Here is a 14,715-nt window from a genome sequence, read left to right as displayed (position 1 = left end):
GTGTTAAGTTTTAAGAAAGGAAAATCTCCTTCATGACCATAGTCCCTAATGGAGGCTGACACTGGATGGAGTAGAGGAAAGGTGTTCCAGTTGAAAATTTAGCGGAGACTTGAGAGCAGGAGCATTCCAAGCTCTCAGCAAGTGCAAAGGCCCTGAGGTGTGAGGGAGCTGGCCGGGGGCGGAAACACAGGGAGGAGTCTGTGTGGCTAGAGCTCAGTGCCAGGGAGACCCAAGTAGAATGAGGAAGTCGCAGCAGCCAGGATAACTACAGGATAACACGTGAGCACCAAAGAGAGTCTGGGTTTTACTCCACACACACTGAAAAGTTCGTGTTAAAGAGGGATTTGCTGGTTACTGTGTGAAAAACATCTACCATTAATTCAGGACTGTTATAGACGCCCAAGGTTCTTATCTGCTCCCAACAATTCATGTCTTAGTAACTGGTGACCCTGTATTAGCGCTGTCCGCTAGAACTTTCTCCAAAGACGGAAATGTTCCGTATCTGTGCTGTGCTGTGCTGAGTCCCCCGGTCGTGTCAGATTCTGCGACCCCACGGATTGTAGCCTGCCAGGCTCCTCTGTGAGGCCCAAAGCTACTATGGACAGGTGGCTCTTGAGCTCGTGACACGTGGCTAGTGCGCCTAAGGAACTAGAGTTTAAATATTATTCCATTTAAAGTAGCTTGTTTAAAGGTATAGTGCCACGTGAGGCTAATGGCTATATACTTGGCAGCCCAATGCAGCGCAGAGCTGGGTGCCTGAGGGTTTTAACTCCTTGCCGGGAGGCCAAGGGCCTCCTGCACCAAATGTTGGAGCTATTAAGCAGGTCCACTGATACCTAAACGCTGAGCACGCTTTGTGCGCTCGCCTTGTCAAGAGACAGCGGCTCGCAGAGCATCCTGAGCTTCCTTTATAATCAGCGCGGAGGCACGCGCACGCGGCTGTGCGGCGCCCCCGGGGAAGCCCCGCACGGCGCGCAGAGGTTTGCAGACTCTGAGTGCAGGGCGCACCCGCTTCCGCGCTCTCGAGGCCGCCGGCGCGGTCCAGCCATTGGCAGGAGGGGAATAACGGCCCCGCAGCGTCTCGCCCCGCCTGCCCCGCAGCCAGGCCGCATAGACAGCGGCTCCCGGCGCAGCACAGGTGGGCTGGAGAAGCTGGGGAGACCGAGGCGCGCCATCGAGCGGACTCGGAGGTTTGGAACCCCCCCTCGCCGCGCAGTCGCAGCTGCTTCTCTGCGGGGATGGAGGCGGGCGAGGCGCGGGCTACCGCCCGCACCGTATCTGCTTCCTGAGCTTGCTTTCGCTTCGGTCCGGCTCGCCCAGGCCTGAATCCCGCCGCCGAGCCGCGAGAGCCGCGCGGGTGGCCGCGGGGGAGGCGGGGCGCCTGAGCGCCTGCGGGACCCCCGCCCTCTCCCCGCGCACACGTCCCCGGCGCGCGCGGGTCCTGGCTGGCCCGAAAGCCCCCCTGACCTTGGTGTCTCCCCGTGCCAGGTCTGCGCCAGGACCATGGGCGCCGCGCTGGGCACCGGCGCACGGCTGACTCTCCGGCCCGGCCGGGCCTGCGGCGCTGTCCGGAGCTGGGCGCCCCCCGCGCCCGCCCGAGGCTGCCGCTCCAAGGCCCGCCCGGCGCGCCCAGTGCCGCTGAAGAAGCGGGGGTACGATGTCACCAGGAACCCGCATCTCAACAAGGTAACCGGGAGAGGGTAGGAGGGCCCAAGCCGCTCAACCGGGGCTGGCGGGATGGGCGCCCCGCCCCCGGGGCCCCGGGAGGATCCTCCCAGACGCCCTTCCAGGGGAAGCTTGGTGTGACTCGGTTTGGCTTTTTAGCGCCCCTCTTCTGCTTGGAAAGAGGTCACCAATAATGCGGGAGCCTGATTTCTTCACGAACAAATATAGACTGGGTTGAGATCCTCTTAACCATTCGGACCTGGAGTCAGATCTCGCCTTGATGCTTGCTGATTCTGTTGATTTGGGGCAGTTCATTGAACCTGGCCATCCAGGTTTCCTTATCTGTAAAAGCGAAACATTTGGGTCGGGAGTGATGTGAGATTTAAAGAGAAAACAGAGATAGCGTTCTTAGCACAATTCCTGACACGCAATGAAAACAAATATCAGCTAAGGTTCTCATTATTCTGAGAAGAAAAATTTTAATTTGAGCCGGGACAAGAAAGTCTAGAATTATGGAACATTCAGACCTTGAAAAGGCCTCAGAGATCCAAATTCAAACCTTTCCCTTTACAAATGAGAAAACAAGACAAAAGAAACTTGACCAAGGTCATCAGCTGGTTAGCTCTGATTCTGCCACTGAAATCTGGGTCTGGATCTCCGGTGCTTGGGTCAAATTCAGCCCACTGCTGACACGGTGCTTAAGAGCACACACATTTGTTTCTGGGAGTGGAGTTTAGTATCATCGGTGTTAAAATCGAGAAACCTGGGTTTAAGGCCTGTCTCCCAACACCGCCTTATATTAACTTGGGCCTCTCATTTGATTTCTCTGAGGTTCCACTTTCTCCTGCTTAAAGTGGATGTTATGACAGACCCACCATCCCTACCACATTCAGCTGTTGTGACAATCAGATGACTTACTGAATTTGATTTTGACAGTATATAAAGTGCTTGGTAAAGAAGCAGTTACTGCAAGATACAATTCTTCACAATTTCCTTGAATCAGGATTGTGAAATTCAAGTGAGGAAATAGTTGTGGAAAAGGTGTTTTTGAGAAATAGGAACAATTATCTAGATGCTAAGTATCGTTTCCTGCAGAATTAATAGAAGAAGCTAAGAAAGAAAATTTCTCTCTCAACCTCCACCCATCACACTATGATCCCTGCTCACCTCCCCCCCCCCCCGCCCCCACCACCTCCAAGAAACCCTAAATCCTTTGTGTATTACTACTTTGGAATAGGTAAGGTGTTTTACGAATTACGACTTTGTTGGCAGGTGTTAGGAAACTCAAACTAGCCTAGCGAATAAAGGCTTTCTATAACTGAATGTCCAGAGGAAGAAAGCACTGCAGGCAAGTTTGACTCAGCAGTCCAGATCGTATCCTTACAGATGCAGGTTCTCCAGCTGCCTGCTCGGCTCTTGCGTTGTCAGCTGCATCTTCAGATTCCATCCTGGAGAGTCTCTCACCCCATTGCTGCCACAGGCCCCCGTCTCCTGTTCTCACATCTCACCATCCAGAGATTGAAAGGCACTCGCTTCTGGTGCCTGTAGAAGAGAAAGGACACTTTCTCTGAAGGCTCAGAAAAGGAGTCTTTCTGTCCCATGGACTCTAATTGGACTCCCTTCTACTCTCAAACTGACCACTATGACTTAAGTCAGTCAGTGTTCACCCCTGAATTTAAAGATGGAGTTCAAGTTAGGGGTACCCATACCAGCCGGTTTAGAATAAAGGGGAAGTGTCCTCACCCCACCCCAAGTAAATCTGTGTATTGTCATCAGAGGGAGGAAGGGTAGATGCTGGAAAGCAAAATAATAAATTCCCACTACTGACTCCGATTGTTTTAACATTAATAGCTTTAGAAGGACTAGCATATTCGAATTAGCACTGAATTTTTATGAATAGTTTTAAAAAAAATGAAAGGAGGACTTGAATGTCTTATGGTTTCCTGAAAGCATTCTTGCCCTTGTCCTTTGTCCCTGATATAATTTTTTTTCTCCTAAGTAGGATAAATGGGACGTTATTCATAAATCTAGGGACCTGACCTTTTCATGAAGTTAAAGAGTTTTTGTATATCCTTGAAGTCAGCTAGTGCTAGTCTGGGCTGAGAAGAGTATCTGGGGTGATGCTGAGAGAGCCTGTGGCCTCCCCCATTTGCCCTTGGGGAGGGAAGGGAGACAGCGGAGGAAGCAACACTGCCTGGGCACTGCCCCACACTTCCTCCTGGGGTGCCACCCTCTCGCTGCCCTGCTGATGTCCAGTGCTCGGGCAGTCTCCAGGGAAGGCTTGAAAGCTTGACACTTTCCAGCAGCCAGATGGGGAGACTTGCTGAGTTCAACAGAACCACTGAGGTTATCACTAAGAAAACAAGAAAAGGGTGGCTTCGAAAGGGAGACATCCTTAGTGGGCAGTCCTGTGGGTGGATTTCTTTTCTGCTAGACTCAGAGCTCCTCCAGGGCAGGGACCAAGTTTCCTGCATTTGTGGCTGGCACTGGGCAGTTCCTGAAGGCTGGAACAAGGGCGTGACCATGAAGACTAACATTACGTTCTTGGAACATGTGCACTGGTTTTGCCTCCTGCTTTGTGGGTGAGGCATTTAAGCTGAAGCTTGAGGGCAGGGGGTCATCAGGAGATGGAATTCTCCTAGAGAAGAGCTACTGGACAAGGCGGGCATCGCTGCCATTGTGCAGTCACAGGGTCTGGGCCCAGCGCTGTCGTAATCTCGCCCTGTGATCTGTGATGACTCACGTTAGACCCTCTGCCCATGTCACACCACTGCTGTGAGGATCCCGGGGGAGTCCTGTGAAATCATTTTGGAAAACTGTAAGGCACTAAATATTAGATGATCATTTTGACAAGTTCCAGAATCAGGGTGGGAAGGTCCCTTAGCTATGACCTAGCCTGAAATTGTTCAAACTTCCAGTCGCAACCTATGAGACATGGAATTATCTTGTGGATCTAACCAGCTTTTTTTTTTTTTAAGTTCAAAGACATGGGTTACAATAGAATTAAGAAATAGTAAATGCATTCAAATTTAATAAATATAAGTATTATACCAAGTCACCATGTGAAGTGCCAGCTTTCGCTGTGGACTGTCATTTTAAAATGACAGCTGTCATAAAGACTGTTGTTTTCATCCAGCCTCTTATTTTCAGATGAAGAGACAGGGTGAGAAAGCCAAGCAATTTCTCGCTTGAAAGGAAGCCACAGAGATTGTCAGTGGTTGCAGAGGTGGGCAGAAGATGCCCACCGTCTGATTTTCAGTCCGCTGAATCACAATGACGGTTCTCATTCACATCGGTTTTGACTGACTTAGACATATTCACGATGAGAACAATTGGAACTAGGTGATTCTGAGTTCCCTACAGGGGTCTAGATCTTCTGATTCACCAAAATTTCTATTTCCTTTTTTAAGATAACGATATTGTGCCTTTCTTCTAAAATTTACATAGTGACTTCTTCTGTTCTCCATATAGATGATTGTGGCAACAGAGTGAATCTTTGATTACACATTACAGAGTATCAGCAATATTTTACCTACATGAAGCAGGAAATGATCAACCCCATTTCATAGGCTGTCTTCGTAGGTGGAATCACCTCCATCCTATTCGCGTGGCAAGTGCACCCCCACAGCACTGCTGCCTCCGCTTACCTCCGGCCTCTTGGGAAGGGCTGTGCTGTCCCCACGCCCCACACTAGACTCGAGTCCCCGCCCATTTGTCTTCTCACGCCGTGTGTGTTTCCTTTTGGTGCTGAGCGCTGCCTGCTGTCATGGCTGGTGGTGTGACTTCCACCCTAGACCCCGAGCACCATGAGGACAGAGACTGTCTTGTCACACGATACTCTCTACATCTGACTTGACATGCTCAATAAATATTTGCTCTTTGGATGATCTCAACCGAGTCCTAACCCCTTTCCTCTCAACTTTACGAGCCTTAATGTCACGGCTTTACAGTTTAGCCCAATGCTCTCGTTGCCTGGAGACATGTTTACAAGTAACCCGTTGGGAGGAAATCTACCTACTTGATCTTGATCTTCCCAGACTTCAAGCCATTTCACTGCAGGGGTGTGATATTTCCCAGGCTGGGTCAACCCCCTCCTTTGACCCACGTGCCAGCAATGATTTTTGTCATGTGCTTCCACTGAGCCTTCACCTTCTTCTCTGCAGTTTTTCCTTTTTGTTTGCTTATAGTAGCTTTACGAACGATAGCCCAAGTCTGGAAACAACCCAGATGTGCATTAACCAGTGAATGGCTTAGCAATTTACAGTACAACCGTCTAATGGAATGCTCCATAGCCATGGTGGGAAGGGGAGTCAACTGTTGATTCTCTGCATTTTTTTTTTTTTTTTTTTTTTTTAGTCTCTTGAGCTTGATGATCAGGGAAAGAATGAATGAAGGGTGCTTGGTCCAGTCACTGATAATGGACCAGTGTATTTCATGCAGTGGGCCCTTCAAATTGCAGGGCATGGGGACCGTCTTCCCACATGGACTACATGCATTTACATTAGTGGGCATGGAAGCCCTGGGGGGCTGGGCTGAGGTGCTGGGTGCACAGGTTTCAGCTCCATCCCTTCTGTATGCAGTGGTCACTTCTTAGACTCCCACACAATTAGGCTTTGTCTTTGACTGAAGGATGTTTTTGTTCCGTGCCAGTTTAGAACTTTATTTTGCCTCCTTTGGGTTGGGGGGAGTCTGTCATCACACGCTTGGCTCATTGATCAATCAGGAAGTGATGATTGGGTTGTATGGAGAATTTGAGCTTTCTTGGAGATGCTGTTTTCTGTTCAGAGGCAGATGACATAATACGTCTTCTTGAGACCTCTGCTTCTGATGTGGTGTTGGATTGGGCTTCTTCAATAAAGAAGCAATGCATTATTCAGTAAACATCAGTTCCATGAGCAGCAGTTTGTTCTGGACATGTGCCTCCTGTGCAATGACTCAGGGCATTGAAGCTCAAGCCCTGTTCAGATATTTTAAGAACAAATGAGCAGAGGCGGGTTGGAATGAAATCCTTCCCTGTCAAACACTGTCCTGGCTTCCTGGGATTGATAACATTTGGTGTTAGGGCTTTGTGCTTGAAACAGCTAAAAGAACTTACATTCATTGGGCTAAAAGTTAGGCAACTTTTACAAAGCAAACCCCTGACTCAGAGGCTTAAACAAGATAAAAGCATGTTTCTCTCATAAACAAGCCTGGGTAGGCAATGATGAGCACGTTGATGTGTGGCTTGAGTTTGTTGCTCAGCCATCCTCAGTGTGTATCTTCCATTTCATCCTCCGGGATGGTTGCTCTCGTCTCTAACATTTATTCTATACAGAAGCAAATGTGCAAGGGAATTAGCAGAATTTGGACGTTGCAAATATCACTTTCATTCACATCCAATTGGCCAGAGTTGGTCATAGCTGCAGGAGAACCAGGGAAACATAATCTTTAGCTGGGCACCCATATATCCTGCTAAAAATTCTACACCATTAAGGAAAGAATGAATGGATATTAGGGGAAGGGCTACAAAATGCTTATCTGAAATTTTAACTTACTTACTAACAGCTTTATCCCAACCTTTAAAATCCATCTGTTTCTCTACATCTCCTCTACAAGCAGCCTTGTTCATACTTTCATCATCTTGTGTCTAGATTAGGCAGAAGCCTTCTCATGGGTTTCCAACTTCTAGTCCTGCTCCTTTCAATCTCCTTCTCTGTCTGTTAACCACACTTTGAGCGGCTAAAACCTTGCACAGGTCCTTGGCCACTCTCTTTCAGACCCCATGTCCAATTCACCGGGTAGTCCTGCTGCTTTGTCTCCAGACCACATCTGGAATCCAGCCTCTGCTCTTACCACGGGTCCCCCACCGACCTAAGGCGCTGCCATTTCTCTGCTGGATGATTACAACGCCCCCTAGCTGCTTCAGTTCAGTCAATTCACTAGCTCAGTCGTGTTCGACTCTGTGACCCCACTGACTGCTGCACACCAGGCCTCCTGTCCATCACCAGCTCCTGGAGCCTACTTAAACTCATGTCCATCGAGTCGGTGATGCCAGCTAACCATCTCATCCTCCGTCATCCCCTTCTCCTCCCACCTTCAATCTTTCCCAGCATCAGGGTCTTTTCCAATGAGTCAGTTCTTTGCATTAGGTGGCCAAAGTATTGGAGTTTCTGCTTCAGCATCATTCCTTCCAATGAATATTCAGGACTGATTTCCTTTAGGATGAACTGGTTGGATCTCCTTGGAGTCCAAGGGACTCTCAAGCATCTTCTCCAACACCACAGTTCAAAAGCATCAATTCTTCGGTGCTCAGCTTTCTTTATAGCCCAACTCTCACGTCCATACATGACCACTGGAAAAACCACAGATTTGACTAGACGGACCTTTGTTGGCAAAGTAATGTCTCTGCTTTTTAACATGCTGTCTAGATTGGTCATAGCTTTTCTTCCAAGGAGCAAGCATCTTAATTTCATGGCTGCAGTCATCATCTGCAGTGACTTTGGAGTCCCCAAAACTAAAGTCTCTCACGGTTTCCATTGCTTCCCCATCTATTTGCCATGAAATGATGGGACCAGATGCCATGATCTTAGTTTTCTGAATGTTGAGTTTTAAGCCAACTTCTTCACTCTCCTCTTTCACTTTCATCAAGAGGCTCTTTAGTTCTTCACTTTCTGCCATAAGGGTGGTGTCATCTGCGTATCTGAGGATACCCTAGCTGGTATCATTCTGTTTCTTTTGTTTATCTTCCCCACAACAGCCAGTGTGATCCTTTTAAAACAAAGTTTGATCACATCACTCCTCTGCTCAAAACTCTGCAGAGTCAAAGTTCTTACCATGTCCTGTGTGATTTGACCCTCTCTGACCTCTTCTCCTACTTCTCAGTCTCACTGCCCAAACCAAGCAGGCCTCAGATACTCCAAGCATGCTCCCACTTGGGCTCTTTATCCTGGTTATTCCTCTTCTAGAACACACAGCCCCTGCATAGCCACGTGGTTAACTCCCTCACCTTCTTCATGGCTTCTCACTTTCTCAGTGAGACCTACTCAGACCACCCATGGGAAGCTGTAAACAGTCCTTTCAACTTTCTTGGTTCCCTTCATGTGATCTACTTTTCCTCCATAGTATTTGATCCTTCCTAACATACTATTTCGGAGAAGGCAATGGCACCCCACTCCAGTACTCTTGCCTGGAAAATCCCATGGATGGAGGAGCCTGGTGGGCTGCAGTCCATGGGGTTGCTAAGAGTCGGACACGACTGAGTGACTTCACTTTCACTTTTCACTTTTATGCATTGGAGAAAGAAATGGCAACCCACTTCAGTGTTCTTGCCTGGAGAATCCCAGGGACGGTGGAGCCTGGTGGGCCACTGTCTATGGGGTCGCACAGAGTCAGACACGACTGAAGCGACTTAGCAGCAGCAGCAACATACTATTTGGCTTCCCTGGTGGCTCAGAATGGTAAAGCATCTGCCTGCTATGCAGGAAACTTGGGTTTGATCCCTGGGTTGGGAAGATCGCCTGGAGAAGGGAATGGCCACCCACTCCAGTATTCTTGCCTGGAAAATTCCATAGACCGAGGAGCCTGGTGGGCTATAGTCCATGGGGTCGCAAAGATACTGTTTAATTTTCTTATCATGTCTCTTGTTTATCATTTGTGTATCCCCACTAAGCTCAGTTTAGACAGAGGTTTTTGTGTTATTCATTCATCAATGTATCCAAGGTACTTAGAAAAGTTCTTGGTCCAGTGTTTGTTACTCTGTGGGGTGTATATGCCCAAGATCACCTGCATCTGGAATGTAGGTTAGTCTGACATCAACCCTTTAGTGTACCCAGGGGTCCACTTACCATGAAGACTGGGGAAGCACAACACACATGTTCACCCTTTGTTATTTCCAGGTTCACCAGCATTAAACCAAGCCTGGGAAAAAAAGAAACTCTATTTAGGAGACACAGGTGGTGTCTTGAAACCAGAGGTGGCTGGAAAGTCTTTTCTTATAAATGCATTGTTATAAATAGTTGAATTGTCCTCCAAAGATAGTATATTATGTGTGAGATTAGCATTTGATCTTTATGAAGATTTCAGAAGTATTGACTTATGTTTATGAATGCTTAATGCAAAATACTAAATGGAATCTATACCCATGTGCATTACTGTAAAAAGATGTAGCTCTGTAAAAAAACTTGGAACTAAATGTGTAAAAATGATCATGTTAGGGCAATGGAATTATGGGAGATTTATTTCCTCTTTATATAATTTTCTTTAATGGTCCATTGTCTTTTCAATTTTAGGCTACAGTTTCTTTGGAAATTGAGTTTCTAGAGCCAAGTAAATAACATTTGGACCAACTTTTGGAAGTTGACCTATCTGTAACACAAAGGTGGCATTCTAATCCTATAGAAATCTGTGTGTGTGTGTGTGTGTGTGTATGTTAGTCACTCAGTCATGTCTGACTCTTTGTGATCCCATGGACTGTAGTCTGTAGACTGTAGTCAGTCTACTCTGTCTATGGAATTCTCCGGGCAAGAATACTGGAGTGGGTTGCCATTCCCTTCTCAAGAGGATCTTTCTGACCCAGGGATCGAATCCAGGTCTCCTGCGTTGCGGGCAGATTCTTTACCATCTGAGCCACCAGGGAAGCCCAGAAATCCCTTCCAAGTAGTCCTATTTCAAGATTTGCTTGCATGTATAATCAGTTATCTTCTAGAGGCAATATGTTTAGATTCATGTAATAAAATGTTAACGGGGAACCTGCCACCTGTTCTAAAAACAGTCATAAACAACAGTAACTAGAGTCTGTAAGCAGCAGCACTGGGGGGCAGATCCCACACAGAAATACATGTCGTCTGGCTCAGACATGGACCAAATGGCATCAAAGTCAGTCTAAATCTGAACTCTTATATAGAGTTTCTGTGGAGGGCTCCACAGGGCTCATCTCCAGCCTCTGTTTCTAGTGTCTCTTGATCTGCTTGGGCCTTTGGAGACTCTGGGGACTATGGCTTTATTTTAGTTTGCATTTGTGTCATTTCTACCAAAGATTTCTTTCATCATCTATTCTCTTCTTTCCAAATGCCAGTCTTATAGTGAGGGACTGTGGGGAGGCCTTTTGATTCTTGTGGCTATTGCAGAGGGGTCACTGGTGTGCAGCACTTTTGTTTGCAAAGACGTGGTTATAGTCAGCTTCCAGACCTTCACTTTGATGTGTAGAAAGTACATTGGGAAATCCTTTGGGGTGGTGGCCCAGTGCCTCTCTGATGCAGAGCACAAAAGATGCTCTATGACTGTGTGATGAAAATCTGAGGGATAGCCTATGATTGGGGGTGCCAGGGTCAGCGGTTAAAAGCACGCATTCATTCTGTACCCAAATGGTTGCCTGGCAGCCTGGTGAAAACAGAGTTCCTACCAAAAGGACACAGTAGAAGTAAAATGTACTCAAGTCATTTGAGGAGAGGGAGTTTTGGTGGAAAGATCATCAGCTTTTGAGGAAGCTGAATAAGAGAAAATCAAAGCTGCAGTTGCTTTTAAAAGTGATATTGAAAGCCAGAGGGACAGGAAGGGATAGAGTTGAATGATTAGCAACTTGAGAATATTATTTTTTTTTTTTAAAGCATTTTGTCTGGATTCTGTATCATTGTTTGGGAGCAGTCTACAAAGCCCGTAGCATAATGGTCCTGGAACACACTCCCCTGTGGGGTGGAGCTCTGGAGGAGGCAGACCCTACTGGATCCTTTAGTTTGCTTTGATCTTTCAGGAAACAGTAGGAGGAGCCAGCATCCGTACAAGGCGGGATCCTCTGGGTTGTTGAGCTGTGCGGTGACTTTTCCCATGAGGCAAAGGCTGCCGAGTTCCCTCAAGACTTCAGTGGCGCTGGTCTTCATTCACAGTAGACGGTTCCCACTCCTTTCTCTGGCTTCTGAAGGGAGTGTTGAAGATTCCAACCAAGATTATACTGAATTTCTTTCAATAGTAGAATGCCTTGTGGAAGGAACCCAAGTCATAATGATAAGAGCCAGGATTTTTTGGATATACATTGTGCCAGGGTTTGTATTGACTCGTTTAATTTTGTTGTTGTTATTTAGTCGCTAAGTTGCATCTGACTCTTCGTGACCCCATGGATAGCAGCCTACCAGGCTCCTCTGTCCTTCACTGTCTCCTGGAGTCTGCTCAAATTCATGTCCATTGAGTCAGTGATGCTAACCATCATTCTATGCTGCACCCTTCTCCTCCCACCTTCAATCTTTCCCAGCATCAGGGTCTTTTCCAGTGAGTCAGCTCTTTGCATCAGGTGGCCAAAGTATTGGAGTTTCAGCATCAGTCCTTCCAATGAACATTCAGGACTGATTTCCTTTAGGATTGACTGGTTGGATCTCCTTGCAGTCCAAGGGACTCTCAAGAGTCTTCTCCAACACCACAGTTTGAAAGCATCAATTCTTGCATGCTCAGCCTTCTTTATGGTCCAACTCTCGCATCCATACATGACTACTGGAAAAGCCATAGAATTGACTCTACTAAGCGGGTTGGCAAGGCATTCCCTGCTGTGGCCCTCTGATGGGCTATGCTCATACCTACTGGCTCTGTCAGAATCAGAATCTTGGAGGGAATTTGAAAGATCGCTGGATGCCTTCTTGTCACCCTCTAAATTTGTGTAATTCTCCCACGACTCATTTGTTTATTTATTAAATTTATTCATTAAAGATTTGCTGAGTCCCTATTGTATTTTAGGCAGGGGAACCTCGGTGGTGAACACACTTGCCTTCAGGGAGCTAACATGTAAGAGGGTGGGGGTAGGCAGCAGTTTGTAAGCAGACAGTTTCCGTTCAGAAGGTCCATGTGATGAGAAGCATCTGTACCAGTGCTATGGGAGCTGGGGAGAGGGGTGTGAACACTTCTCTGGCTGCGCTGTCAGAACCGACACCACGAAGAGGAGGAGTTGGCAGATGAAGGTGGTGGAGGAGAAGCTGTCTAGATCAAAGCATGTGAGAGAGGACTTTTTCCCTGAGAAGAGCCACCTTTTGTGATTGAATGTGCAGAAATTGAGCAGTAGACCCATACTTTATGAGGGGATCCATTTTCAGAGAGAGAAATCATTTTATGAAACCTCTAATTCTACAAGTAGAGTTAATGATACATCTCCAGGGACTACGGACGTGCCTTTTGATTTTGCTCTTTCCCTCACTTTTGGGTTGTTCAGCCCCTGGGAACGCCATTCACATTGGGTCCATTTATCAAATATTCGACATACTTCAGCTCAGCTCGCAAGGGCTGCCTCGGTCTTGCTGCTTTCCTTGATAATGACCCATGCAAGTGACTCATTCACCCTGCATGCTTCTCTGAGATTTAGCTTATATAGTCCTGGCTCTTTTCTACATTGTGTGTGTGTGTGTGTATGGTGAGCTATGTCCAACTCTTTGTGACCCCATGGACTGCAGTCCACCAGGCTGCTCTGTATATGGAATTTTCCAGGGAAAAATACTGGAGTGGGTTGCCACTTCCTGCTCCAGGAGATCTTCCCAACCCAGGGATCAAAGCCATGTCTCCTGCATTGGTAGGCGGATTCTTTACCACTGAGCCACCTGGGAGGTCCTTCTATATCGGGTTCAATAAACACTTACAATGCATGTGTCTGTCTCCACCTGAATGTTGTCCTCAGAGCCAGGACCCCGTCATCAACACAGTGTGGCCAGCACGATGCCTTCTTCATAATATACTGTCGATAAAAATTAGTTATGCGAATCACTTTCACATTCCCTCCTGAAGACATCAGAAACCACTCTGGTCAAGACTAATATACAAGCCCATCTGCTGTCTCTTCTAAAAAGGCTTCCCTTGTGTCTCAGCTGGTAAAGAATCCACCTGCAATGCGGGATCCACCCCTGGGTTGGGAAGATCCCTTGGAGAAGGGAAAGGCTACCCACTCCAGTATCCTGGCCTGGAGAATTCCATGGAAAGAGGAGCCTGATGGGCTACAGTCCATAGGGGTCACAAAGAGTCGGACACGACTAAAAAGATGGTGAAAATATAATCATATTTAGATCCCTCCATGGGGCTTGGAGGATTTTGGAAACCAAGAGAAATCTTTTATTTTGGTCATATAAATTTCATGAATCCATTTATTCAAGAGAGTTTTCTGCTCTGATGCAGGGCCAGGTTTCATTTCATCTAAAGAATAACACATTTACGACCAGATTATATATTCTCATCTTAGAGGCTACTTTAAAGACCCTAGGTTTAGACCTGCTATAATTAGCAACAGATTAAAGGATTCTGGTGATGAAAGACAGCAGTCAGTTAGAATCAACTGTGTGTGACCTCTCCTTGCCCACCACCACCAGGGAACAGCCTGTGACCAGGCAGCAGAGCTCACTGGCTATGATCTAGGGATTTAGAGTCCAAAAAGCCCAAGGTTCCAGTTCCAGCTCAGCCATTTGCTATATGTATGGTTTTGGGAAAGGCACTTCATTTCTCTAAGCCTCAGTCTCCACATCTGTGAATGGAGGTGATAATAAAATACCCCACTTAACAGAGTGCTGTAATAATTAATGTATGTAAAGTGCACTGTGAGTGCCCAGTTAATCCTTAGTGGACCCAGATCTATAAAAATTTTCCTCCATTCCTTTAGCATAGTGTGAAGCCCCATGTGGGCCTCAGAGGTCACAGACCTAATAGGGTTTAGACTTGGTCCTTGCCCTTCTAGAGCAGCCAGTCCAGAAGGAGAGGGGAAGACTGGGAAATCCAAACCCATTCTCCGTGGGCGTGGGTACATCTGATTTTGGCAGAGACATGAGAAGAGAGGAGTGAGTCTGGGAAGAAACAGGTGAGGTAGAGTCTTGAGTGATAATTTCTGAGTACTTGGGTTCCCCTGGTGGCTCAGATGGTAAAGAATCTGCTTGCAGTGGAGGAGACCCAGGTTCAATGCCAGGATTGGGAAGATCCCCTGGAGGAGGAAATGGCAACCCACTCCAATATTCTTGCCTGGAAAATGCCATGAACAGAGGAGCCTGGCAGGCTACAGTCCATGGGGTCTCAAAGAGTCAGACACAATTGAGTGACTGAGCATACATACAGCATCCATTA

General features: G+C 47.2%; 1 protein-coding gene across 3 annotated transcripts in view; it reads left to right on the top strand.

Annotated features, from left to right (window-relative positions):
* Positions 1 to 902: 902 nt before the first annotated feature.
* The window catches only part of ME3 (malic enzyme 3), a 218,055-nt gene continuing 204,242 nt past the window's right edge, over positions 903 to 14,715 (top strand). Inside the window, exons 1-2 of one of the 3 annotated variants that reach the window (XM_055581563.1) lie at positions 903 to 1,138; positions 1,489 to 1,686. In XM_055581563.1, the coding sequence (XP_055437538.1) occupies positions 1,504 to 1,686 (183 nt within the window). In that variant the 5' untranslated portion in view covers positions 903 to 1,138; positions 1,489 to 1,503. Of the gene's footprint in view, positions 1,191 to 1,488; positions 1,687 to 9,949; positions 9,970 to 14,715 lie in introns of those variants that run through there. The other 2 variants (XM_055581562.1, XM_055581564.1) reach the window with 2 other exon arrangements.

Source organism: Bubalus kerabau, chromosome 5 (genome assembly GCF_029407905.1).
Source record: "Bubalus kerabau isolate K-KA32 ecotype Philippines breed swamp buffalo chromosome 5, PCC_UOA_SB_1v2, whole genome shotgun sequence".
In the NCBI taxonomy this organism is placed as follows: domain Eukaryota; kingdom Metazoa; phylum Chordata; class Mammalia; order Artiodactyla; family Bovidae; genus Bubalus; species Bubalus kerabau.
The sequence above is the reverse complement of the archived record's forward strand: the minus strand, read 5'-3'. Positions and strand labels throughout refer to the sequence as shown.